The sequence below is a fragment of the Rhipicephalus microplus genome, chromosome 3 (genome assembly GCF_043290135.1).
Source record: "Rhipicephalus microplus isolate Deutch F79 chromosome 3, USDA_Rmic, whole genome shotgun sequence".
Classification (NCBI taxonomy): Eukaryota; Metazoa; Arthropoda; class Arachnida; order Ixodida; family Ixodidae; genus Rhipicephalus; species Rhipicephalus microplus.
Genome location: NC_134702.1, coordinates 247,962,953 through 247,990,938, shown reverse-complemented (window position 1 = coordinate 247,990,938; position 27,986 = coordinate 247,962,953). Strand labels below are relative to the sequence as shown.

General features: G+C 46.7%; 1 protein-coding gene across 3 annotated transcripts in view; it reads right to left on the bottom strand.

Moving 5' to 3' along the window:
- Positions 1-27,986, bottom strand: part of LOC119161150 (rifampicin phosphotransferase) — a 586,004-nt gene that overhangs the window by 200,681 nt on the left and 357,337 nt on the right. For all 3 annotated transcript variants that reach the window (XM_075890885.1, XM_037413539.2, XM_075890884.1), the window contains one exon: positions 10,395-10,556. In XM_075890885.1, the coding sequence (XP_075747000.1) occupies positions 10,395-10,556 (162 nt within the window). The remainder of the gene's footprint in view (positions 1-10,394; positions 10,557-27,986) is intronic.

Genomic DNA, 27,986 nt, shown 5'->3' with positions numbered 1-27,986 from the left:
CACCTGAGTACAGAGCGCTTTAACAAGATGCAGCTCTCACCGCTGTGAAAACTGCCACTGACCGATCAAATGGTCACCATCTTGACAAAAACAGTAAGATGTATTCAGGCGACTGCAATAACTTCAGCGTGTGGGGCCGCAGCGCTGGTGTTCGTGGGTGCGGACGCTAAACGGAGCCACTGAATACGACTTAATATTCAAGTTACAGCAGTGACAGCAACGTAGACGTTACAACGTCGAGTCACCGCCATGCCTTGCCGCTGGTAAGGCCTTTTACGCATTATTCGCTCTGGAAGTGTTACCTTCTAAGCACACAGACATGAATGAAGAGCAGCACCTCACACTGCAGCAACAGAAGGGGTTGCTATGCGTGCTGCAGCCGTAACGAAACAGCGAAGGACGTCCACCAGAATGTTTGGCAGCACAGCAGGACACGTGTGAGCTTACGCACATACGACCACCCACCCGCCGGAGACGACTTCGAAAGCTCTCCATACAATGTCGCCGTAAGGCCGAGACCTGCGGTCACGATGAGGCAGCCAATCTAGGCCGTCTGAGTCTGCTACTGTTACGCGAGACACATCAAGGCGTACAGAAGGACGGTCACCCAGGCGCAGCTAGTGGTGCCTACCAGAAATATCATCGTCCTACTTCCGAAGCAAGTCAAAGTGTGTCTGCAAACGGCCTAAACGAGGCAGCCAATGCCGCCCTCCAGAGGTGCCTGTGTGGCCGATAATGCCCACTACCGATGAACATTTTCTCTCGAGAAGAGAAAACCCCTGCCAGAGAAGGGATATTTTTTAAAGGGCTCTGTGTTCACTGCGTGGTCGAGTGTAGCGAAGATGCACTAGAGCTCGGGCATGGATGTGTGCGCGCACGGTTTAGTAAAAGAAAGACAAGAACGAACGGAGATTAGAACGGCCGGCCCACAACAAGGGTGCTATGATTGTCTCCTTTATTTGTTGCCATATATATATATATATATATATATATATATATATATATATATATATATATATATATGTATATATATATATATATATATATATATATATATATATATATATATATATATATATTTAAGGTCTTCCTGGATTCCGGTCGAGTTATAAGTCACCAGAAGAAGCGAACGAGCAGACGAAAAACGATGCAATAAAGCATCGTTTTTCGTTTGCTCGTTCGCTTCTTCTGGTGACATACATAAATAAATAAATATATATATATATATATATATATATATATATATATATATATATATATAGATAGATATTTCTGTAAATAAACTTACCTCCTCCTCCTCCTATATATATATATATATATATATATATATATATACATAGTCATCAGATAAAGCAGACAAGCAAACGAAAAAGTGCGGTTTATTGTCAACGTTACGGCCAGGGGACAGGCCTTCGTCAGGGCATACATGCATATGACAGTAACGCGCACATCATATGCATATATACCCTGACGAAGGCCGCCCCCCGGCCGTAACGTTGGCAATAAAGCATCGTTTTTCGTTAGCTCGTCTGCTTCATCTGATGACTTATAACTCGACTGAAATCAGAAAGATTTTCAATATATATATATATATATATATATATATATATATATATATATATATATATATATATTCGAGTAGATTCTCCGTGACCGGTCATAACGTGGTTTGTTTCGACGTTTCGGCCTAGAGTCTGGCCTTAATCAGGATTGAGGGTACAGTTTGTTGGTGTTCAACTTTATACCATCCTAAATCAGAGGGGAAGAAACAGAAAGAGGAAAAAAAACGAAAGAAAAAAGTAGGAAAGAACAAGAAGAAAAAAGAAAAAAAAAGGGGAATATATCAGGTGGACTCCACCGGGCGCCCCTTTCACTCTTCCTTCCCCATCCCCCTCCATCACTCTGCCTTTTCTCCTTTTCACTTATAGGATGGCTGCGGTCTGTGTATCCTTCCTTTCATTAACGCATTGTTCCTGGCCAGACGGCGCATTCTGGCTCTGGCGGTTTGGTGCGGGGGAAAAAGAGCTTTTCTTAAGAAGTATAAGCCTTCAAATTTTCGGTGCCCTGTCGACATCTCGTCGTAGAAATTGGGGCGCCGCGTATTGCCGCTGAGGCTGGCAAGCGGGTGCATTGGCAATTCTTGCCCGCTTCTAGATTACGCGTGCAGTAGGGGCCACCTGAACGGGCACAGGGTTGTTGTTGGGCATGTCATGTTTGGCATAATTGATTGGATAGTGAGGTAGAAACCAAAACAGCCGACAGCTGTACTTAGGAAGGGTAGTCACACTTAGCATTGTTTGGAGTTGCCCAGCGCACTTCGCAGCTGCAGTGCCGTGGACTCAGTTACTATTTTTATTTTGGCCGTTATTGTTTTCTAATGCTGTAATTGCTGCAAGTGTACCAGGATTCTGGTTTATTCTTCTATCGAGGGTGTTAAATCGGTAGATAAGGTATGACTCTCGTTGTTAACGTTCTCGATTTGATTAAAATGCCATCTTTAAGAGCGTTACTGATCGTTTGTCGAATTTATGGTCGGGAAGATTGAGATGTTTTGATAGAGGTAGACTTGGGGCTGATTTCGCATGGGCTCTGTGATTATTGAAGCCAATCCTACGTGCTGTTTCTCTTTATTTGATGTACTGCATACTGCACACGTTGCATTCGAGTAGGGTTACCACCTTAGAGGACTCGCATGTTAGGTTTCCTCGTATGTTAATTGAAAACTTGGATTGTGTGCTGATTGCTTTGCGTGTTTCTCGCATCGCTTTACATAGAAGAAAACTTGACTTTAAATAAGATTGGCATGAATTGTTAGAGGGTGTGGTATTGATCTGAGAGTGGACAAGTGTGTCTTTGAGGTTGCGTGGTCATCGGTAAACGACGCCAGCAGCGGATGAGAATGCGCGTTTCAGACGTTCACTTTGTTCCAGAATGTTGTACAGTCGTTTGAGGATTTCGTTTACATTGGGGAAGCTTGTGCTGTATGTCAAGCAGAGGTTTGTTCGTTGTGGGTCTTCTTGCGGTGGTCGCTTCATAAGTAAGTCATCACGCTTCAGTTTTCTCGCTTTTTTAACGGCGTCATCAATTACATTTAGGTGGTAATTTTGTTTATCGAGGATAAGTTTTAGGCTCTGTGAACTCGTGTCAAAATCAGCGTCTCTTAAGCAGATTCGTTTAAGCTGGTGAGCCTGGCAGTACGGAATACTGTTTTTACGGTGGCGCCGATGATCGCTTTGGTGATGGAGGTATTATTGTCGATCCGTTGGTTTGCGATATAGTGTTGTACATTGCTTGTCTTCTGCTATCATTACGGTAACATCAAAGTTTACGTTTGCTTGCGAGTAGGTGTTTGTGAAGTGTATGTTCGAATGTACAGCATTGTAAGCGTCGATAAAACTGAGTTCATCCTCGCTCTGGGTCCAAATAAGAAATATGTATCTTCTGTATAACTGGTTTCAAGAAACTTTGTGCAAGAAACTAAGATTCTACCTTTCCCATAAATATGTTGACATAATTGGGTGCCATTTTGGTGCCCACAGCAGTCCCACTGATTTGTCAAAAATATTCTTGGTTAAATTCACAATATTTTATTCGAGGACTATCCTCATCGAAGTTGTGATGGCAGAGAAATCTGGGATGTTAGATTGTCTATGGTCTGTGTACATGTTTTGTTGTTCAGCTATGCCATCATCGTGAGGAATATTTGCATACAACAAAGAGACATCAAGAGTAACCAAGTACAAGTTTTTCGGCACACACAGACCTGCAATGTCTCGACCTGCAATGTGTGGTGTCTTTTATGAAGTACGCGAGGGTGCATGGAATGTGGCTTATTAGTTTAGTTTGTCCACGTACCCTGATATGGGTTCAGTTATTGTACCGATGCCTGATGTGATTTGTCGACCTGGGTTACCAAGTTTATGAATTTTCGGGAGGATGTAGAAGAGACCTGGACGAGGGTATGCTGCACGAATCCGTTTGTGGTCAGTGTTGGTTATCTTCTCTGCATCCAACAGTTTCTTGAGTTCAGTTGATACGATACGTTTGTATTCGTCTGTCGGATCACCTCGGAGGCGTTCGTAAAATCTTGAGTCGTCTAGTTGCCGGTATGCTTCTTGTAAGTAGTTGGTTTTATTAGGACTACAATCGCTCCTCCTTTGTCAGCGGGTTTTATTGTTATGTCTGTCCTAGATGCCAGATTTATCATACTCCATTTTTCAGATTTTGTCAAGTTTTCTCGTTTTCCTTTTTGTATGTGGTATTCGTGTACTATATCTATCTGTCCTGCGGTGAGATAAAAGACCAGGCACTTGTCTCGATTACTGTTCTGTGCCCAATTATTTGTTTTACGACGGTGAATTGTTTCGTGGTTATAAGCCCTGTCTAAGAAATATTAGCGCAACCTTAAGCTTCTAGCGAAGTTGTCGAGGTCTCGGAGCAAGTGGAATTCTTTGAAAAATTTTGTGGTCGGGCAGAATATTAGACCTTTAGATAGCAGTTTTTCTTCGTCAGGTGACAAACTCGTGTCCGATAGGTTTACAATCACAGTGTCAAAGGTTTGTTCATAAATGGGTGCTCGTTTTTACCGTTAGTGGTTTCCTTGGTGGTGGTGTTGTAGTGATAAGGAACTATATCAGGAAACGCGGGGTTTGGCACATGGTCTCTTTTGAGTTTATAAATTTTCGTGGTAATGATGGCTTGGTATTTATTCTGTTCAAATTCTGTTAACGAGGTGGTTTCTTCGTTAGTTAAAGTGTTGTTGCGGCGATTGGTGTTGGTCATAGTGACCAGTTTTCTTATTTGCATATCACTGTGATTGAGAGCGATTTCTGTTAATTTAAGAGATGCCTCCAGGAGGACATTTTTTCATGTTATTTGGTCGTGTTTCTAGGTTTGGAGCGGCTGGTGTGAGGGAGAGTGTCATGCTCTTGGAGCTATTCTGGCACGAAGGTACACTTGCAATGTTGATTTATGCATTTCATGTCCAATTCGTTTGTCAGAAAGTTTTCGTACTTTAAGGAAGGTGGCACTGCAACTGGGAAGCAATGAGCTGGACTTACATTTCAGTGGTCAATCTTCTTTAGGGTGCGGGGACTGCACTGATGAAGTCTGCAGATTGTAGTTTTGCCCCCCAAGCCTTCGTCGTTGTAGGGGGGACTTCAGCGTTGGGCTACCGGCGAATGTGTCGTAGGGAGTTCCGGTCCCGGGGTTCGCCATAGAAAGACGTGGTTTCTTAGTTCGGCAGGCTTCCCTTTGAGGACTGGTGGTGTAGTGGTGCTGTCGTGTAGTGCTTTTGGTCTCGACATCCTAAACGGAGAGACACGTGTTGACTGTCCAGCAGATTTCCCCCGTAGTGGTGGTGCGCTGTTGATGATGGTGAGGGGGTGCTTGTGGCTCGTGCGAGTCACAGTTCCCGCCGACCATCGGGAACTCGTCTGTGATATATATATATATATATATATATATATATATATATATATATATATATATATATATATATATAGTCCAGTACATCCTCCGTGAGCGGTCACAACGTGGTTTATTTCGACGTTTCGGCCTAGAGTCTGGCCTTCATCAGGCCAGACTCTAGGCCTGATGAAGGCCTGATGAAGCCTGATGAAGGATTCAGGCCTGATGAAGGCCTGAATTCTGATGAAGGCCAGACTTTAGGCCGAAACGTTGAAATAAACCACGTTGTGACCGCTCACGGAGGATCTACTGGACTATATGCAACGCTACGGCCACTCAACCACCGTGCCTGCCTATATATATATATATATATATATATATATATATATATATATATATATAGAAAAAGGAGTAATTCACACACAACGAACGTTTCAGCACAGTTTAGTCCGACGTTTCGACCGTGGGACCGGCCTTCGTCTGGGAATACAGGGCATAAAAATCGCGCGCTTATATATGTCAATATTCGAGACCCCCCCAAAAAACACACATGCTCTTGTGTAACGAACAAGGCTCATCTGTATCAGCACAAAAACGGTTTTCAGTGATCAAAAATATATATATATATATATATATATATATATATATATATATATATATATATATACGGGAAGTAATCTTTTCACCCACTTTTAATTCTTCTCATTTACATTACGATTGGCCTAATAACTTCTTTTATACCTTCCTTGGCATTATTTTCTGTTAGATTTCATTAATATTGCGTAAAACACGAAAAAACAAGCCCTCAAGTATATACTTGTTTTCTTTATTCAATAACGAGGGTCTCGTACTGGCAGAGTTGGTGCCCCTAGGTTGTGTATGGGGGAATATTGGTCAGCTGCCAGTTAGTAATAAGTTCACGTGCTACGTGACGACAAACAGGCTTATGAAGAGTGTACCACACTCGCCGCCATGGCTACTGGTGGCGCTGACTGACACTCCCACGTTTAAATTGACATAGATACCCAATAAAGTGGCTGGGGAGATAGCTGTCGTGGTAGCTCAGTGGTAGAGCATCTAACGCGTTATTCGAAGGTTGCAGGTTTGGATCCTGCCCACGCAAGTTATCTTTTCACCCACTATTCTTTCTTCTCATTTACATTACAATCGGCCTAAAAACTTTTCTATACCTTCCTTGGCATTATTGTCTGTAAGATCTTCATAATATTATGCAAAACACGAAAAGCGAGCCCTCAAGTATACACATGTTTTCCTTATATATATATATATATATATATATATTTATATATATATATTTGTATATATATATATGTATATATATATATATATATATATATATGTGTGTGTGTGTGTGTGTGCGTGTGTGTGTGTGTGTGTGTGCATGGAAATGACATCTACAAAAATAATTCAGAAATAACTTTTGACACGTGGAATCGAACGGGTGACCTCTCGCTCCACAGCACTGGCGTGTGCCAATGGGCCACGAAAGCCCATGCGATCCATCCGAGGTACGGCGAACTAATAATATACACAATTTACCGCTGAAGGTGTGCTGATCTCAGTAACGTATATCAGTTTTTTTGTCAGTAAGTGTGCGTTGGGCGGCCCGCTCGTGTATTGCCCAGCGGTGCGTCGTCGCCCATAAACACGCGCCGTGCTCTAATCATGGTGAAGCATAACAGTAGGTTCGTGGCTTTCACCGAAACGGTTGCGTTATTGTTCCAGGGCACACGAATGCCACTTTGCAGCAGTATTTGCGTTAGCGAAAAGAGCGTTCTTTTCGAACACAACGAAGTAATATCTGTCACAAATACTTTCGTATTCATCCTGCGCAAACATATGTGAGTGTGTTTCCTGCCTGCTTTGTGTTTCAGAAGTGCAATGAGTGTTGATCTGTGAACGTTGCGATGTTGCGTCCACCCTGTGTCTCTTTTTGTGTATTACTCCTGTTGGAGGAACGGACTACACGTGTCGATGTGGTTCCTGTTCTTCGCGTGTCGATCAATTTTATTGCTACTCCACTGATGGCTTCGCCCTCACGGCGAAACTATGACTTCTGTTTTTTCAATATATTTTTTGAAGAATGCTTTAATGCAGGCGTGTGCTGTAGTATGCTTCTGTTGACCAGACACACAAAATATATTTGACACTAATAGGAAGTTTTCAAATACCTTGCACTAGGTTAGCTTGCGTTACTGGCGTATAACGTTTGCGTATGGGCGCCACATACTTTTTTAATTGCTTTGTTTCCCGTCACGCACAATCTCCTTACGGTCTCTGCAAAGGGGTTGGCAGGCCGCACATATTTCAGTATTTATTGAGTGTGGAACACAAACGCTCACGTACGCTGGTTAGCGTTATGACGCAAACACTGTGGCAGTGACCGCAAAGGCTTCTGTCTTGTGCTCTCTTTTCTAAAGCTATATAATAACGACACTAACCTGCCAAGTCTGCAATTTAAGAATAATTATTTGGCAATTTGTCTCCGACCATTGGCGTTGCCAGAAATCCTTCAAACTGATAGTGATACAGAGCTCATTACGCAGAAACTTTCGCATCGGTGTCGGTGGTGAGATATTTGATTTCGACTGAATAAAAAACAGCAATTCACATGAGGAAAATTTGTGTTGTTGGAAATAATTATGATGAATCAATATCCTTAGTCCGAGTAAGAGAGGCACATGATGATGCCGATCCGGCCCTTGCTCAACCACGGAGCCACATCGCTCTTTGAAAATTCTTTGTTAAAATCACTATGAAAACGTCATGTAGTCAGAAGAACCTCTCTGGGACTCCTAATGCGGCTGCCAGAATGGCGTAACTGCACCAAACGTCATCAAGACATGTGAATCGCGCGACGAGTCGGTGGTTTCAGGCGTCAAAACGTAACGAAGTATGCATCTGCGTTATTGTGCGTGGCACCTTACGGACGTGTAGAGGTACTTCTTGAATAGTCAAAAGCAAGAATTACGACTCAGTGGGTACTTCGCAACTGTACCTGCAGTAGGATTTCCAGGAACGTTCAAAACAGCAAATGGTACCGCACAAATGCTCCTTTCCTAGTGGAAACGAGATGCACGTGGTGCCCGATCACGTAAGCATGTTGTATTCTTCAAAGCAAAACTCCAGTATCCTGCAATCTTTTACCGCGAAATATGTTGAGGTCACATTAAGGACCGTTCTTGGTGCCGTAGTTTTCCACCACCGCCACTGGCGTCCCTACCCGCGATCACATAAAATAAGAAGAAAAAATGACATAAAATTATCGAAGATAGAATGATGTTCAAACCCGAGTCGTCTTCATGGCGACCTGGTATTCCACCACAGAGCCATGCCGGTGCTCGAAATTCCTTCAGGAAAAAATTTCTATGCAAGCGTCATGTCGGGAAAAAACTACGTATACGTTAGCACATGTAATCTGCTCGTATGGTGGCAAAAGACTAAACAACAAGCACGCGTCACACACTGTGACATGTGTAAACAGGCGTCACACAATATGAATTTCGTTACGAGTGAGTCGTTGAACGCTTTGACTTCATTAAAAAAAGGCTCAGTCATAAATCTTATATAGCATCAGCCAACGCATCGCAAAAGTACCCTTGATACACTGTAAAAGGGCCCTCGATGCTGAGATGTGTAGCGGGCACCTCAATTCACTATGTAATGACCTGAAGTGATTCAATCGATGCTTCTCAAATTACAAAAAAAAATTATTTTTGACGCCATGTGTACCTTGTTAACGTACTTGTATTGGTAGCCCAAGAAAATTCACAACGAGCTTCAGATATTCCGGTCTTTCAGATAATGCGGTTATAGTTCAGCGCTTTCGATGTACGGTTTGCCAATTTTTAGATATTTGGTGCACCATCTCATAGCATAGACACCAGGGTAGGCCCGTTGTTGTCTGATATCGTTTCATGCTAGATGTTTACCTGTTACAAAGAAACGTCAAGGGGAAACATCCATGGTGGGCCACATGATACAGCACATAGAGAATACAAAACATGTTGGGGTACTACAAGGCTACACTGAAATATGTCTTTAGATGTAGCTTGCTGAAGTTGGCGCCGCTTCGCAGAAAACACTATGTTACTGGTGCGCTTTCGTCGACCAGGTAATTCAGTAAAGACAAAAAGTATCGCTACATTGGTGGTCATTTATGTACCACCTGTTGGCACCACTGCGCGTTAAGAAGATTGCGCCACAGGTCATGGTCCGAGGACGAAGGAGAACGTTAGATGGGGGCCAGCTCGTGGAAATTCGTAGATGTTTTAAATGGCCAAAATACAAATAGCCTTACTCTAAGCACTGACACAATTATGACGTATGTAATTCATAAAAACCATAGTGCTGCTATAGTAGCCTTGATCATCATCATCAGCCTGACTACGCCGAGTGCAGGACAAATGCCTTTCTCATGTTCCACCAGTCAACTCGATTCTTTGTATGCTGCTGCTACTTTATAGCTGCGAACTTCCTAATCTGATATTCCCACCAAGTTTTCTATCTCGCCCTGAACCGCTTGCCTTTTCTTGGAATTGAGTCAGTGATCCTTAAAGATCAGCTGTTAGGTTACGTGCTACGTGTTCTAGCCAAGACCCCTTCTTGATTTCCAATATGATTTCCTTAACCCTATTTGTTTCTTGATACACTCTTCGTTCTTTGATACCCTTGTTCCCTGATACATCTATAGTGTGCTTTCAATTGATTCCTGCATTTTTTGGTCCAGGCAGGCCACCATTAGAACCTGAACTTGGTATCTTTGATACTAATATTTAAAATGATTGTTGCCCACAGCGGCAACATGCCTTGAGCAGGAAGTTATTTTATTAAAGGAGCAGGTGTAGAGCACCACTTTGCCCCCCGAAAGTGTTCATACTTCCGCTCACGTATGAGCGCAGGAAAGTTCATGTGAAATCTCATTCCCTGACTCTATGAAAACAGGACATTAGCGGAGCACTCACCGTCAAAAGTTTGCGAACGCCGAAAAATGTGGGCCGACTGAATCGCAACTTTGCACGCTCAACCATAAGCCGACTGACGTCCTCGTCCTCCATGCAGCCACCACGCAAGGCGTATGCCAGACCCTTGCGCAGAGGTCCGTCTCCTCGCATGCTGAATGTGTCCTGCAAACAATGATGACAGCCTATTAACACGTTTATCGAAAGCAAAAAATTATTACTCGCTGAGAAGCAGTAAGAAATGCCAGGAGGAATGGTTCCTTGAGTGGCCGAAACTGTCCTCGCTGAAATTTGCGTATATTTTGTAACAAAAGCCATGTTTCGTGCTTGTTCTTGTAATGTAAAGCTCTCATGCGCTCTTTAGAGAAAACGATTGCATCACGTCTCCCTCACAGTGCATTGCAGCAGACTGTTAGATTTCCTGATAAAACTCTCTGGGCTACCGGGTGTAAACTTTTTCGAAAGAATCGCCCTGCCAATACAATTGGTAAAGTGCAGGAATATCTGTTTGATTCGGCAGGGTACGTTCCGGCCGAGCAATTCGATGCGAGAACGTGATAGATACACAGTGAACAGTGCGAGTCTCTTTTTGTATATAAGTGTCGGATATCTAGCACTTCCTTCAGGGCGGGACGCTGACTTTCTTTAGGGGTGTAGTGGGAAGCACTAAAGAAAGTTGATGTAGGACTGTCTCATTGAGCGTCAATGTGCCCCACTAAAGAGAGTGCTACACATGTGATCCTCATATTCCAAGAATAAAATTTCTTTAAATGTGAGTATTTTCTTGTCAAAGCAGACCCTTTACACAACTGCCTACGCAGAATACATGTTTACGTCTTTAATATCAGCTCACCAACAAGAATACATGTACTTTGTTCGTTAAGCTGTAATATTTCGTCCTATGAGGCACGTTGATTCTTGCCAAGGCTGTCAATCTTGCGAAATTTTACCAAACACGTGCAGTGATCACACACCACTTGCAACTTGCTGTGCAAAAAAAGAAAAGAGAAAACGTTTTATTGTTGTAAATACAAAACGCAGTGATTTCAGTTCAGACTTGCACATGTCAACCAGTTTAGATGATGTCAGGGATACACCCAAACAACCGTAACGTGCACGTTGTGTTTACCTGGTCACAGCATAAGTAAATATGAATAAGTATGTGCAAATAGAGAAATTTAGATACCAATCAAATATGATTGATTTGTGGGGTTTAACGTCCCAAAACCACTATTTGATTATGAGAGACGCCGTAGTGGAGGGCTCTGGAAATTTTGACCACCTGGGGTTCTTTACCGTGCACCCAAATCTGAGTACACGGGCCTACAACATTTCCGCCTCCATCGGAAATGCAGCCGCCACAGCCGGGATTTGATCCCGCGACCTGCGGGTCAGCAGCCGAGTACCTTAGCCACTAGACCACCGTGGCGGAGCTCAAATATAAATTTAATAGTAGTGACATCGAATCGAATGCTAATAGAAAAGATTAGCGATAGTACATAAAGCACGTTTGAGGCATCTGTAAAATATTGATGTAACCATTGCTAAATTACTTCAAGATCTCACGATTCTTCATTCTAAACTGTTCGATGATATTATTCATTGTATTTATCATTTGATTGCGATCTCAAGGTATACAGTACACTACAGAGGGAAGGCAAAATCATATATCTATTTATAAGTCTAATAATATGCAAAAAATTATTAGAACCTGACAAGCGGTATACAAATTTTCAGAGTAGGTACATTACAAGCACGTGAATTCATTGTACACACACTAAATATACCATGAAATTTCCTTTAGGAAAGCAATGAAAATTTCAGAAAGGCAAAACATGAATATATGGTTAGTTAAGAAAGCTTTTTAAGGTGTATGTGGTCTTGAATGCTTGTCTTAGAAGCGGGAGGCTGGTAATAGTCTCTTTTGGGCAAAATCGCAGTGAATGGGTAATTGTTTCTAAAGTACTTGAACCTTCTGACGATGGTCTAGATGCAGTGATATAAAAATGGGACATGCGTGAACAGTGAAGACAGGTGTGGGCAATAATAGAAAGTTTCGTGATAAAACATAAACGAGAAGGTTTTCTGTGAACATCAAATAAAGGAAGTTGTAAGGATACTTATATATTGGTTACGCTGGATGTTCCATGATAATTACAAAAGATGAAATGGACGGAAACGTTCTGTATTGTGTGTGTGCTTTGGGTTACTGTACTGTGCTTAGTGTCTGACAACGTTGACTAATGCGCATTCATGCTGTGGGAGGACGTGTGTGGTGTATAGGAGTGTCTTAGCAGAAGACAGTATTGCGTGAAAGTTTATGCGAAGGCAATATAGAACACAGTTGGCTTCAGTTGTGATACGTTTGACGTGCTTATGACATGACAAGTTGTTGACTTCATGTATACCCAAGTTATTTTATGATGTTGCTTATTCTAATGATTGCTTGTTTATGACGTAAGCTGCATCCACCACAATAGGAGGAGAAATTTGTAGAGCCTGGCATTAATGAATGTTTATTTCCATGAGACACTTACGGAGCCATTCATGTACAGTGTTGAAATCATTCTTAAAAATGATGAAGCGAGTGGTCGTAGTTATTTTTTGTGTATTGGGGAATCAGTTGCAAACAAAGACGTAAGCATGTGCATAGGAGTGGGCAAGTCGTTTGTGTAAATTAACAACAATAAATTCCGAGTACGAACCTTGTAGCACACAAGACAAGACGTGTGCCTCAGGTGAAACCACGTCGTTTGTAGAAACGAAAGAAGTGTGGTCAGTCTTGAACGAATGAGTGTATTTATTTATACTAGGGTCAATGTTAGTTATTCTTACTCCATATAAAGTATGCAGTGGTTTGCTTTGACTAAAGTCTTAGGAAAATCAGGGACCATACAGTCAGTCACTGTCAACGTCAATGTGCAAATTGTTAGTGAACAGTAGCTACTGAGCATCACATGGAAAGCTTTTACGGAATCCACCCTCGAATGCAATAAAAATTGGTATCTTGGCAACAGTAAAAATTGGCAATAAATTGGTATGTGTCAGTATATGCCATGTTCCATCCTTTCGCATGACACTGATGTAAGTGATACTAGTCTATAAATATGCGGATTTCATGTATCACCTGATTCACGGTTCGTAATGGCTTTTGTAGTTTTGCAATCTAGTGGTAGTTATCTCTTCTTAAGCGGTTGAGTCAAAAAGTGCTGTATTATGGCACCAGAGTATTGCTTCTTGTTCATGAAATATTTCTAGTGTACTGCATCAACACAACAATATGAAAGCTTTCATTTTATGATAATGGACCCAATACCAGCAGACTTAAACGGAATGAATTCCATGAATGAGTGGGTATATGGACGACAGAGGGGATGATCATGAATTGATGCGCGTGAAAAGGTATGTACGTTTGTGTCCCTGTTCAGTGTAGCTGCACTGTAGCCCTAAATATTTCAGTGATATTTTGTACTCACGTTTTTGGTTTAGAACGTTCCAAAATTATTACGGGTTTGTTTTGAGTATTTTTGAAAGAGTGGCGTTCTAAAATGTAAATTTGTTTGTCTTCTGTACGGAGAATTATTGTGCGACAGTTTTTTTGTGCAAGAACGATCGCTCCAGAGTGGTATTTTTTAGCTTTACGGTGTAGCCATATTTAATGATATTTAGTCGACTAAGTTGGGTATAAAATCAAGGAGCTGGAAGACTGGTGCTCGCACGTTGTAAAAAATGTAACGTTTATTAGTTTCAAATATTTTGTCTTCGTTGTGCTTTGATTCGCTTCTGAAGCACGTTCGAGAGAGTAAGATACGAAATCTTTCATAAAAAAGAGCAGCTCGGCATTTATAGCTGTGCAGTTGCCTTTTTTGTAACTTCTCGTATGTCTTTTGAGATGTTGCGTCAGGAAAGTCACGCTGAAGTGTAAATTGTCGTAATTACTTCAACTCGGTGGCTGTGTTTTTGATGTTGCTATTACCACGTCGAGAAGCGTTGAAGTGTTACGAGTAGCACGTGCTCGTAATCATAAAGCAACTACCTGGATAAGACCAAAGTCTATCTAAACTTAGGCAGATAAAATGTTCAGATTGTGTGCAAGAAGGGCTGTGGAGATAGCAACGCACGTCACCATGCAATTGTTGTGCGAGAAGAATAATTCCCCCATTAGCGTCATTCAATTTAGTTCAAACAATCATGCAACTTCAACTTCAATTTGGTTCAAACAGTCATGCAGGAATCATAGAACAAATTTGGACAATTCAATGCACTGATAATCAGTTACTCATGGTTCACAGCAACACAACATTACTTCCATGTCTGCAAAAAGGGCCACACGAAATAAATTCATATTTTTATATAATTGTAACGTGAAGAAGAAGATGCGTCTGCATCCAGCAGCATTACTAACGCTCACCTCGCTCGACTCGGGGTTCTGATTGTTCCTGCGCCTCTGGACGGTTATTCACGCTGCCTAGCCGCTGACGCATACAACGTCCTCGGAAAACGAATGAACCGCTTCACTTTTATTGGATTGACTGTATATCCCTGCCGCTACACCCTGGAGCTGCGAAGCCGCGTACTTCCGCCCATCATGACTGCCAGCGCCAATTTAACAGTGTCTTCGCTCGAGTTCGTCAACTGCCCCGGGCATACTCCGCTGTGGGCCTGAAGGTCTTCAGTGCTGCACATGAAACCGACGTGAAAGACTGGCTCACCCAATACAATGTGGTTTGCAAGAATAAGTGGTACGATTTTGACAAGCTTTGCCACGTCATATTTTATCTCACTGGCGTCGCCTAATTGTGATATAACAACCACAAACACCACATTTCTACAAGGAGCGTCTCGAGACGTCATCCTCATAAGATTTATGTTGACTGGCTGTCCGCAGGCAGCGCTCAGAATAGTGCTTGCGGCGGGTGCGCACACAGCAGACGGCAGAAAGCTTCGCAAGCTACATCAGGGACGTCGACAACCTTTGGACACGTGCCAACGAAACCGTGTCTGAAGCTTACAAGATCAAGCAAATCCTCAAGGGCATAGACGACAGCGTATTCCAAATGCTCTTGGCTAGAAACACTACCACCATTTCAGAAGTCATTTGTTTTAGAGCTACGACGAATTTAAAAAGCAATACGCTCTGACTCGGCACTTTCCACGGGCTGGAATGTCACTGTACAGCCTTGAAGTTTGGCGTGACTATTTCACATTGCTTCAGCACGGCCAAGACTTTGTCCGTGAGTAGGTCTCCCGCTCAATTTTTCACTGCCCCACACTAACGAGCCCACCTTCCTCCTGTCCACCACGCTCCGAACTGTTCATTCCGAGGTCACCGACGCTCTTCGCCTTACCACCTCCAGAGACACTTCTCAGCTGTTTACCTGCCATTCAATCTGTGGGCGCTCCTGTCACCTGTTCACAACCTATGCAGTCTGTAGTGGTGCAATTGACATCTGCTCAGACCATGTGCATACTTCCGCAGCCTCCGTACACCCCGCACTCATAGCCTGCACAGCAACTCGTCTATACTGCATCTTGAGCGGCACCACCAATCAACCCCTCTTGGCGGATGCCTGATAATCATTATATTTGTTATGCCTGCTACACTCCCGGACATGTCGCCCGCTATTGCCGGTGTCACCCACACACATACAGCGTTGGTGCCCGGTGTTCGCAATTAGCCTGCAGCCCTTTCCTGTTGTTACTCGCGTACGTGAGCGCCATGATGGCCATGAGAAGCATAACCGGGTAGCGTTCCCACGTTCCAGAACCCCAGTACACTTCTCTCAGAACAAGTGCCCGGCCGCGGGAAGCAACAAAAAGATAAGAATGAGGCTATTTCGACTGTTCATGAGCCAATATCTCTACGTGTATTTTCTCAAGAAGCTTGTTTGGCGAGACGGCTAAGCAGACCGACCACGCAGGTCGTATCTGTCGGATAACAATCTCTACTCCTTCACTGCCCTTCCAGGGAGAGGCAGCAGCAGCAACCCATCCGTCAACTTGTTCCGCGAAGAAAACCGCTTACACTCTTTCCAGAGAAACTGACTGAAGGAGTCGCTGCGTCAGAAAGTGCTATGACTTTTCGACGGTCATGTGTTATTGACTCAAGCCCTGGCTGGTGGTGCGTGGTGTATAATTGGTGTTTGAGTCAAGGAGGAGGAACCCGACAGGACTTAAAACGATGCCACAGAGGGCTACGTTGTCATGAACAATGATTTTACGGTTCATCAAGAACACTCTGGCTATGCAGAACTTCAAACCTATCATACAGTAAATAGTTGCAAACAGGGCCGTGAGCCTGTTTGTTTTTCATATCCCCAACTTGTCAGCATCGTTTCCTCCTCCCGAAGTTGCGCCACGCTACCCCAGGAGTCCGGGTTCGACGCAACATGGACGTCTCAGCAACCCACGTCAGAGGCGAAGCATTGGTGAGACGCCATTCCGCAACATCCCCAGTAAGTTCCTGACCCCTCACCGCACCATGCCTCTGCTAACCAGCGTGACTTCGAGCCGGAACGCTCACCAACTTCACGTAGGCGATCGCCCTCCTCCATCCGTTGCCGGCCGGAGCTTCCCACCAGGAAAACTGAGCCCCGCAGTTCCGGAAGCAAGAACTACGCCGTCCTCGAAGTACACAAGCCCTCGTTCATCCCCTGCTAACGTGGTCGCAATAACTATTGACGGTATTTGTACTTCTGTACATGTAGACACTGCCGCAGCCATTTATGTTGTAGCTGCTAACATCTGCTGATCACTATGCAAGGTACTGACGCGGCTGCCCGGACTGTCACTCCCCAGCGCAACTGCGCAACAAGTGACGTCTCTCGCAACCTGCACTGTAAAAGAGTTTATAGAAGGCCATTTTGTACACCGTTGAGTTGATTGTTCATTCTGTCTGCTCATGTGACATCATCATCGGCTGGGACTTGCTATCTGGCAATATTGCCATTATTGATTGCATACGTGCCGAAGTTAATTTAGTTTTCACCACTGTGTGGCGCCCAATTACAAGATGCCCTTCATGAGCCGATTAGGTTCGAAAAAAAACCTGCATTCCGCCTGGAGCTTTCGCCTGCGACGCTCTAACCGATGGTACAGTCTTTCGCACGACGTAACATCTTTTCACGAGCCGTAAAGTTCTACCGCTACAATTCGCAATTCTCGAGGTTGTCGCTGGCAGCGTTCGTGCTCAACCCAGTCTCCGATATTACCACGTTGCTTGTAGGTGAATGTCTCGGCCGCGTTGAAGACCTTGAATTATCGTCTCTATTTGAAGTCCCAGATGACCACTGCTAACAACAACATGTCCTTTCAGCTCTCGAGGAGTCATCAAACTACATGTTTTCCAGTGCGATCACCGATACTCTCATTCCTGCCGAGCACGCTGATCTTTTCTGCACAAATTTCGCAATCACTTCTATGTATAGCAGTGTAGTGCCATCATCACCATCGTCATTTTTTCCATCACCGCGCCGCTTCTCTCGCGCAGCTGGCGCGAGCTCGAGCTGCGCGAGAATGAGAACGAGCTGACACGCCTGGCGTGGCGGACGCTGGTAGCCGACGTGGCTCCGCTTCAGGCCTGCAATAAAGTGGCGAGATCGGCACGGCCCCGTCTGCCACCTTCGACGCCGTCTCACGTCTCTCTTCTCTCGCCGCTACATTGGTGACCCGGAGAACACGCCCTTCGCCGAGCGGCCCGCGGCCATGTTCCCGCAACTCTGCCCGCCAGTGCCGCCGTACCAATCGACTTACCCCAAGGTGTGGTTTATGCAGCTCGATGCCGTTCTGGCGCTGAATGGCGTCACGGACCAGCTGCAGATGCACGCCATTGTTCTCGACGCTCTCCCGGTAGAGTTGCGCCATCTCGCTGCCACTTCAAGCACCAGCCCGCAGCCTTACGATGCCCTCTGCACTGCGGTGCTCGCCCGCAGCGGCAACACATACCGTCCGCTTCCGTTTACCCGCACCAGGCAGGTTTCCCCGGCGTCGCAGAGCAAGGTACGCACGCAAGCGCACGCAGAGCAAGCGACGGCACGTGACACCGTGGCCCTCGCCGTTTCCGCGACCACCAGCTCAGACGTCTCGGCCTCCCCCTCGCCGCAGCTGCTGGTCAGCTCCTCGACGGTGCCCTCTGCCGCTCCGCCACCTGCCACTGGTGCCAGCAATGGCCTGCCGGGTGCCTCGCCACATTCCACTCGCACCTCCCCGGCCAGCAGCCGACCACCCTCGGCGTCCCCGCTCCCCGCCCCTGTGCCTGTCTCTGTTTCGTGGTCTATGACGGGCCCCAGCGCCGTGTCCTCGCGGAGCCAGAGCCTGCCCTCATCGTCGGCGTCGACACCGGCAACCACCAAAGCAACTGCCACCGTCGCCTCTCTGCCCGTGGCGCCGCAGCAGGCACCTGCGTCGAGACCCGGCGTCGCACAGGTGGTTTCGGCCAGCCCCAGTCCTCGCACCTCTGGTGCCCCCCGGCTCATCCAGCCGAAACAGCCACAGATCCTGCCCAAGCTGTCGAGCGGCAGCGCGAACATGACGACGCCTTCGGCAGCGGCGACCACCCGGTCCCAGTCTCCTCGGGCGGCCCAGCACAAGGCCACACCGCGGCCCGCGCCTGTACCGGTGCCGCAGCCTGCGACCACGGTGCAGCGCGGAGCCGCGATGGAGCTCAACACGAAGAGTCCGCTGCTCATCGGGAACCCCGCGGCAGCGCAGCCGGGCATGTTTCCAGCTGGACCTGTGCACGGCACTTTCCTGCTGAACCAGTACCTTCCGGGCCTGGGCCACAGCCCGATTCTGATACAAGGCACACTGGGGCAGACCCAGAGCTCTCTGGGACAGATACAGGGGGTCCAGCTGGCCCTGCGGCCACCCCATGCCACGGGCCTGACCCTGGGATCTCAGACGGGGCCCAGGCCCCATGGGGAACATCCAGGACCGCCTGGCACCCCAACGCTTGTCATTCCACAGAACCTGGGGCCAAGGCCCAACATCTTTCTGGCACCGCCACGCATGATGTCGCCCCCCTCGTTTGCCATAGTCCCGGGACAGCCACTGACGCTGCAACAGCTGCATGCCATGCTGCCCACGCAGACCATGCTGGCCCAGCCCACACTGGGTGCGTTCCAGACAGGCCAGCACCAATCCCTGGTGCAGATACCGACGTTCACCCAGCCGCAGATACTGGCGCATGCCCACCATCACCACCACCACCACCGCCATCATGGGGCCCTGTCGGGACCTCTAATTTCGACAGGTGGCAGTATAGTGTCCTCTGCACCCAGCGCCAACATTGTCACCCACCATCCTGTCATGACCTCGCGACACACGGTCCACTCTCGGCCTTTCCGACCAGGTCACCGTGAGACCCGCTTGTCGGCTGCCAAAGCGACCCGGCACTTCCTCCTGCGTCCTCTGCGCAACTCCCAGAGTCGCCCACCAGAGACACACTGCTTACCGATGGCCTATAAACGTTGACAAACTGGACTTGCCAAAGGAACACTTTATGGACTGCCGTTCATGTACATAGCATTTGTCGCCCTCTTTCTTTTTTTCATATGCGTTCAAATCGCGCAAAGCGCTAGGGGGGGAGCCCTGTAGTGCCATCATCACCATCGTCATTTTTTCCATCACCGCGCCGCGTCTCTCGCGCAGCTGGCGCGAGCTCGAGCTGCGCGAGAATGAGAACGAGCTGACACGCCTGGCGTGGCGGACGCTGGTAGCCGACGTGGCTCCGCTTCAGGCCTGCAATAAAGTGGCGAGATCGGCACGGCCCCGTCGGCCACCTTCGACGCCGTCTCACGTCTCTCTTCTCTCGCCGCTACAGCAGCGTCAACTGGGCTGCACGTCTCAACTGCACCATTACGTCGGCGCAGGTGCACACGAGCCGCTGGGTCAAAAATCATGCAGCATCTCCGCTTAAGGGCGCGCGTCGATACGAACAAGTGGAAGACATGCTTCGTAGGGGCGTTATTCGACCGCCTAACAATCCTTGGGCGTCTCAAGTGATCCTTGTTCGCAAGAAAGACAGATCTATCTCCTTTTATTTAGATTACCGTCGGCTAAATGAGACCATGCTCAAGAACATCTACCCTTTGCCGTGCATTGATGACGCCCTTGACACGTTTCAAGGAGCAGAGGTCTCGTCGCTTTACGTGTGGTTTGGCTACTGATAAATGCCAATGGCTGAACCGATCACGACGAAACAGAATTTATCACGCCTGATGGTCTATGCGAATTTAACGTCATGTATACGGGTTTTGCAACGCGCCTGCCACGTTTGAGCGGTTTATGTGTGACACACTACTGGCCTAAAGTGATCAATGTGTCTTTGTGCCCCGGACGACTTAGTTGTTTTTTCACCTGATTGACCAATACAACTAATTCGCCTAAGGTACGTTTTGACCCATCTAACAAACGCTAGCCTTCAACTGAACCTCAAAAATTGTCGCTTTACTGCCCGAGAGTTCATCAGCTTACGCCACATTGCCTGCAATTACGGTGTCTTACGGGCCACTGCAAAACATCGTACAGTCGCACAATTTCTCAAGCCGACAAAAATCAAGGAACTTCACAGTTTTGTACGCCAATGTTCCTATTTTAAGCGCTTTGTTCATAATTTTGCACTTATTATATAACTATTGACCCGGCTTCTTCGCGGAGACGTTGATCTCTCCACCTGGTTCTCTGCGTGCGACATCCCCTTCGTCGCGCTATGCAGCTATCTTGCTTCACCGTTGCGATGCGACAGCTTCTACCAAAGTACCCACAGACACCAGTGGCGTAGGGCTCAGTGCTGTCTTTGCTCAACGAAGGCCTGGGAAATCAGAATACGTCATTGATTACGCAAGGCGCACATTGACAAAACCGGAAACTAGCTACAGCGTGAAAAAAAAGAGCACTTGGCTGTGAAGTTGGCGCTCAGAAAGCTCCAGTTATTTTTATACTGCCATTTGTTCAATCTATTGACCGGCCACCAAGCGCTTTTTTGACTCGCCACGTTGAAAGGTTATCCTGGCCTCCTATCATGATCGGCACTCCGAATTCAGGAGCACGAACTTAGAAGAACGGCAGATGGAAGCACTCTGACACAGACACCCTGTCCCGTTCACCTTTAGTTTTAGAAAATTGAAATTGCTCCAGCCACAGTTCAAATAGAGTCCGACGTTTCGAGACCGACTCGGTCCCTTCCTCAGGGGGTGACTGTCTTGGTCATGGAAGTGTCGTCGCGTCGTGTTCTCTCACCACGGCTCCGGCTTTCCCTTTCCACCACGTTTCGGAGACCGTGAACGTACACCGAAGGCATTGTTCCCAGCGAGCGGTTCACGTTGGCAGGCGTATGCTGAATGTGCCAAGACTCGAGCAAGAGCCTCTTTCCCAAATTCCGTTCTGTTTCAATAACAGAAGCGCCGTCTAAGTCAATTTTATGGTCGTGCTTCTCGCAGTGCTCCGCCAGAGCGCTACGTTGCACTTCCATCTTCCTGACGTCGTTCTTGTGTTGGCGCATTCTTTCCGGAAAACACTTGCTCTCGCCTATGTAGCAGGCTGGACACCCAGAACACGACACTTTGTAGACAACGCCCGGGTGTAGCTCCCTCGGAGGTCGGTCTTTCGGCCGCGGTAGCAAGCGAGCGAGCGTCGAAACAGGTTTATGGATTACCGTGACCCCGGCTTTTCCTAGGACTCTCGAGAGCTGTTCACTTATGCCCGGCACATATGGAGTGGCGACGCGGTTGTTTGGCGCCTTCGTTTTTCTCGTGTGCGGTGGTGTGGCCAGGGCAGAAAGGGGGTCGGGCGGTGTGTCGCTTGCAGGTGTCTTTCCGCGGTGCGGTGGTTGTCGTCTCGACAAACGGCGTGACGCCCGGCGGATGAACGCTTCTGTTTAGCCATTCCTTCATAGCTCGGCGACAATCCTCTTTTCTTTTTTCTTCCTCTCACCCTTCGACGTGCAGATTACTCGTGCGCGTGAAAGGAGTGCCGAAACCACTGAAGCTTTGTGGGCAGTTGGATGACAGGACGCAAAATGCAAATACCTGCCGGTGTGAGTTGGCTTTCTATACACCGAAAAGGTCATGCGCTTGCCTTGTCGTCTGACTAAAACATCGAGAAACGGAAGCGCCCCGTCTCGCTCTCGTTCCACCGTGAACTGTATCGCTTGGTCGATGGAGTTTAGATGTTCGAGGAAGCTGTCTACTGCTGTCTTCTTTATTATGCAAAAACAGTCATCCTCGTACCTCACAAATACTTTCGGCCTGTCAATAAAGGAGCCCAGTGCCGGCTCTTCTATGTGTTCCATTGTGAGGTTCGCAGCCGTAACGGAGATCGCCGCTCCCATCGCGGTCCCGCTGGCTCGTCTGTAGAAGCTCCCGTTGACGCTGAAATACGTCCCCTTGAGGCAGTATTCCAGTAGGCGACACAGTTCGTCGACGCCCAGGCAGGTTCTTTCATCCAAGAGCTCGTCTTGGTTCAACGCTGCTCGTGCGCTAGATACCGCTAGTGCTACGGGCACACTGGTGAACAGGGACACGACGTCGAACGAGACGAAGCACTCATCGCTGCTCACGGTCACATCTCTCATGCGCTCCAAGAAGTGGCTGGCGTCGCGTATGTGGGTCGGTGTTTGCCCCACGAGCGGCGCGAGAGTCCGGTGGAGATACTTGGACAGCGCCCGGAGAGGAGATGTTGTAAAATCCACGATAGGACGGAGCGGAACTGTGGGCTTGTGGGTCTTGGGAAGCCCGTAAAATCCTGGTGCAGAGCCGTTCCGGCAGATGAGCTGGAGGTATGTGTTTCTCGCCTTCGGGTGCGCTTTAAAGATATCCGCCAGGAGCTTGTTCATTTCCCTTTGGACACTTGGTGTGGGGTTCTTCGTCAGCTTTTCGTAGGCCGGACTGTCCAGCAGGTCTCGCACCTTGTCGTTGTATGCCTCCCTGTCGAGTAGGACCATTGCGTTCCCTTTGTCGGCCGGGAGGATGACAACCTTATCATCATTTCGGAGCGCATGGATCGCCTTACACTCCTCTCTCGACAGGTTGTGCTCACGGCGCTTTCCTATTTTTGATAGTACGCAGATAGCCTTGAGACGCACGTTCTCCCGAATGCCGCTGTCGAGTCGCCTTATGCCTTCCTTCGTAGCCGCGATGATCTTCGGCAGTGACGGACGTGTCGTGGTCGTGTTGAAGTTGTGTCCCTTTGCCAGCACGCTGTGCTCTGTCGGGGAGAGTTGTTTGGAGGACAGATTGACGACGAAATTCTCGTTGTCAGGACTGTAGTGGTGTTTTTCTCCTTGAAGCGTCGCAAGCTTACTATTGTGGGTCGCTTGTTGTTTCTGCGCAGTTGTTGCAGCCACATTTCGTGCGAACTCCTCCAGTGACGGAAAGATGTCGGGCAGTCGATGTTGAAGTTGCCGTCGTAGAAAGAACAGGTCTAATTCCTTCTTCTTGATGACGCTGTGGCACTCATGGATTCGGGCGTTTAGTAGCCGCCGTTCAGCTTGTGCGATGATCTTGTTGCCCTCCGCCGTGTGCACCAGGCGCTTGAGCTGGTGCACACGGTTTCTAAACTTTTCTACCCAGCCAGACAGATTGCTGTCAAAATGTTTACCTTTAGTTTTACATCCGGCATGCGAATTTTTTTCCGTCCATTTACTCTTGTCATCTCTGGATCCCAACTCAATAACTAAGGAACAACGCCGTGACCCGTTAATCGTATCGCTTCGTGATTATCTCTATGACACAACCGGCCTTCAAGTATCTCTACCCATCAGACGCCAAGCTTCTCCATTACTCAATTCGCGGCCAACTGCTTCACCGCCGCAACTACTCTGCTGATTAGCCACCGGTGGCTGCGGGTCATTCAACGCCGCTTGCGCTCAGAAGTCCGCGGTCTCTTCACAACGATCGGAATGTGGCCACACCGGAGTGTTACAAAATACAAACACCTTCGCCGTTGGTACACTACTAGCGTGGTATGTACAATTAGATGCGTAAATTTGTACGATGCTGTCCGGGCTGCAAAGTACTGAAATTGCTACCTTTACGTGCCCCAGGTGCATTGCAGCCGCTTCGATAGCCTGCCTAGTCATTCGATCGCGTCGGCGTTGCCCTCTATGGTGTTCTTCCAATGGCACCGGATCGAAATCGCTCGGCTATATCTGCTGAAGACCACCTCACGCTTACGCCGAAACAGCCCCTCTGGTGAGTGCTACCGATCGGGATGTCGCAACTTTTGTTTTACATCTTTTATTACTTCGACATCGCACACCTCAATAGCTCCTTAGTGACAAGAGATGCGCGTTTCACTCTGAGGTTTTTGAAGCAATATTTTCTGAATGCAACATCACTCATCGAACGACCACGGCATACTACCTGCAGACCATTGGGCTCACAGAGTGTTTATACGGCACGCTGGTTGATATGCTTTCGATGCACGTGGCATCTGACCGTTGTAACTAGGACCGCATTCTTCAATATGTCACATTCGCATATAACACCGCGAAAAAGCAACTACCAGGTTTTCGCCTTTCTTTCTCTTTTACCGACGTGAGTCTTCACATACCATCGACACGCTACTGCCCTACCGCCCTGACGCTTGCACCGTCCATGCCCTGACGCGTCCACCGACATGCACCGTCCATGTTTCCCGTCTAAGGCGCTATAAAGAACCCCTGCCTGAAGCATAATATAGGTCTCCAGGATGGCTCCTTTTCAGCGGGGGGATGGAAAAGAAAATGCGCCTCCATGCAGCCGCAACGCCAACGCTCGGCTCGAGCTTCTGAATGCTGCTGCACCTCAGCACGGTTCTTCACGCTGCGTCGCTGCTGACAACTATAACGTCACCGGAAAACCAATAAACGTTTTCACAAAAATAACGCACCATCAACAGTTCTGTTCGACCGGTCCTTGTGGCAAATAATATGTGATCACAATAATAAAGCTCCTCTTTCCCAAGTTTTTTTGTTAACCATGTTTAGGTTAAAGTTAAAATGAATGGGTTTATATTACTGAGACAGTTAATGTGTGGCCACCACCTCTTTTGCTTAGGTGTTTGCTTCCGATGATACGAAGGTGACCTGATAAAAGTGAGCGAGGCGATGAGCTTTCTTTCTCTAACTGTGCTCATGGACGGAACAAATTCATAAACACTATCTCCAAACTCGTTGTATTGGTAGCAATTCCCGTCGACCTGTAGCTTCTCATACATGAGTGTAAATCATATTTTAAGGTTCCTGCCAATGTCTTTGAATTTCTTCCATAGAATGCGGGCCTTTGGGCAGACATACCTCCTAACTGCTACATTACTGCACTTTGTCACCCCAGTCTGAGAAATGACTTTCTCTTTTTTTTGCTATTGGCAAACTTTACTATTAGAGGCTGGAGTTTAGAATAGTTGTAGCGTCCTATTCTATATGCGCGAGATAAGCTTTCATCTGTTACAACTTTTAGCAGCCCATTCATTGTTTCGAATGCATTTTCCTCGGATCGCTGAGCGTTTTCTGTTGCCACATAAAAGTTGCTATAGAACATGAGGTTGTCCGCTGCCACTACGAGGGAAAAATACATCTCTGGGATAGCACGGCTGACCTACGCAAATTGGCAAAGAAGCCAGGCTTGATGATTGATAACTGGGGTTTAGCGACCCAAAAGCACAATATGATTATCAGAGACGCCGTAGTGGAGGGCTCCTAAAGTTTTGACCACCTGGGGTTCTGTTAAGTGCATAAAAATCTGAGGAAACGGGCCTACAGCTCTTTCGCCTCCATCAAAAATGCAGCCGCCTAAGGCGTGACTCGCTCCCGTGACCTGCGAGTCAGCAGCCGTTTGCCTTAGCCACAAGACCACCGCAGCGGGGCAAAGGCAGGCTCTTGCACGATCAAATTAGAATTGGTGGTAAAATATTTGAATCGGATAACAACAAATCAATGGAGTATTATTTTCAAAGCACCGAGGTTGGACAAGGCGTAAAGATACGTGACCACGTACTCACGCAGAAAGTTTTACTTGCCTGAAAGCTAACACTCGCAGCATTGTCAATAAAACAGCTGATTTGGATAGCATGGCCATTGTGCGTTATGCATAATTTATACTATATACATAAATATGACTTAACAGTGACAATAATTATTATGAAATCGCAACCACGAGTTATAGCATCTTTTGAAACGAAAGAGGTACGCGTGGTGGCTGAGTTGCTGGAAAACTCGCTGAAGCTGTTGAGAAAGCCCGGCATTACAGTGAACGACAGTGAATTACAGGGTATTACAACGGAATCCTACTATCTGAGTGTTAGAGTGTATAATGTACGACAAATTTGTGTGCCCGGATATGCAATAGAGCTGTATCCACAAGATCATAAAGGGAGAAACTTCGGTTTCTGTGATCGCACGCGCAATTGATTTGGACGTACTTGACGTACTAAACAACTGAATCGCAATCTTTGTATTCTTGTACTAGTTAGAAAAGCACACAGTTAATCATCTATGGAACTTTTTGAGAAGCCTCGTGACAACGTGCATTGATGACGAAGCACCACGTAACTGCTAAATAAGACGAAACACTAACCCCTAGATAGCCAAAGAGATAGTACGCGTAGGATGAGGGTTAAAAAAACTAAAACAAAAACTTAAATAGCGCAAATGGTGCTCTACTAATAACCTATCTTCTGTTAACATTATAGCCATCAAATTTTCTATAGGTCGATAAGGAGCTTTATTATTCGTTAGTTATTAGCTGTTGCCGACTACAGTTAGTCACAGGTTTTGAGGCAAGCAAATTGATTCACGCACTGAGATTGCAGCTTCAAAACTGTATTGCTTGCGCTAAAGCTCATGAGCAACACGTGCAACTGGAAAACATAATTCTTTGTTTCCCAAAGTTTCGGAGGTATATGTCAACAAATAAGAATTGGCCCTTAATCTTGTCATAGACATAACTTCTGCGACTAACAGCTCAGAAACAGTGTACATACTCGATAAATACTCCTCCCCAGTTTTCACTAATATTAATGGCATGGAACTTGTATATATTATTGCGATAGCAAATATATGGACAATCTCGGCTTGATTTCACCACAGGCGTTGCCGTAAACGTTACTGTGGACGTGCGCGTCAGCGTCGATGTCATGCACCGTACTCATACACGTATCTACATATACGAAAACGCAAGAAAGAAAAAAATCCTGAAAAAGACTCTGGCGTGCAGAATCGAATGTGAAACATTCGAGTCGTGATTGCGAGGCGTTAACCACTGTGCGATAGGTTAACATAAAAAGGACAACAGCAGTCACTCGGGCCAAGAAGTGGCTGAGCTACGCAGCTTCACCCCAGCCGTAGGATGGCAATAAATACTTACTGCTTCAAGGAAACACCCGCGTACTAGTTATTTACTGCAGTATCTTTTGAAGTGCATTATACGTCTACGTGTTTTTTTCGTATGTGGTAGTGGCCTGTTTATTGTCTGCCATTGTACGGCGCGATAACGTTGAGCTGTGATCAAGCATGAATCGAACGCCAGAGAGGTGCACATGGTGTCGACGCGAGCAACGTTGCCACGCTCTGTCTTCTTGAGTATTCTTGAGCACTCGCAGCAACGAAGTAGTACGGGC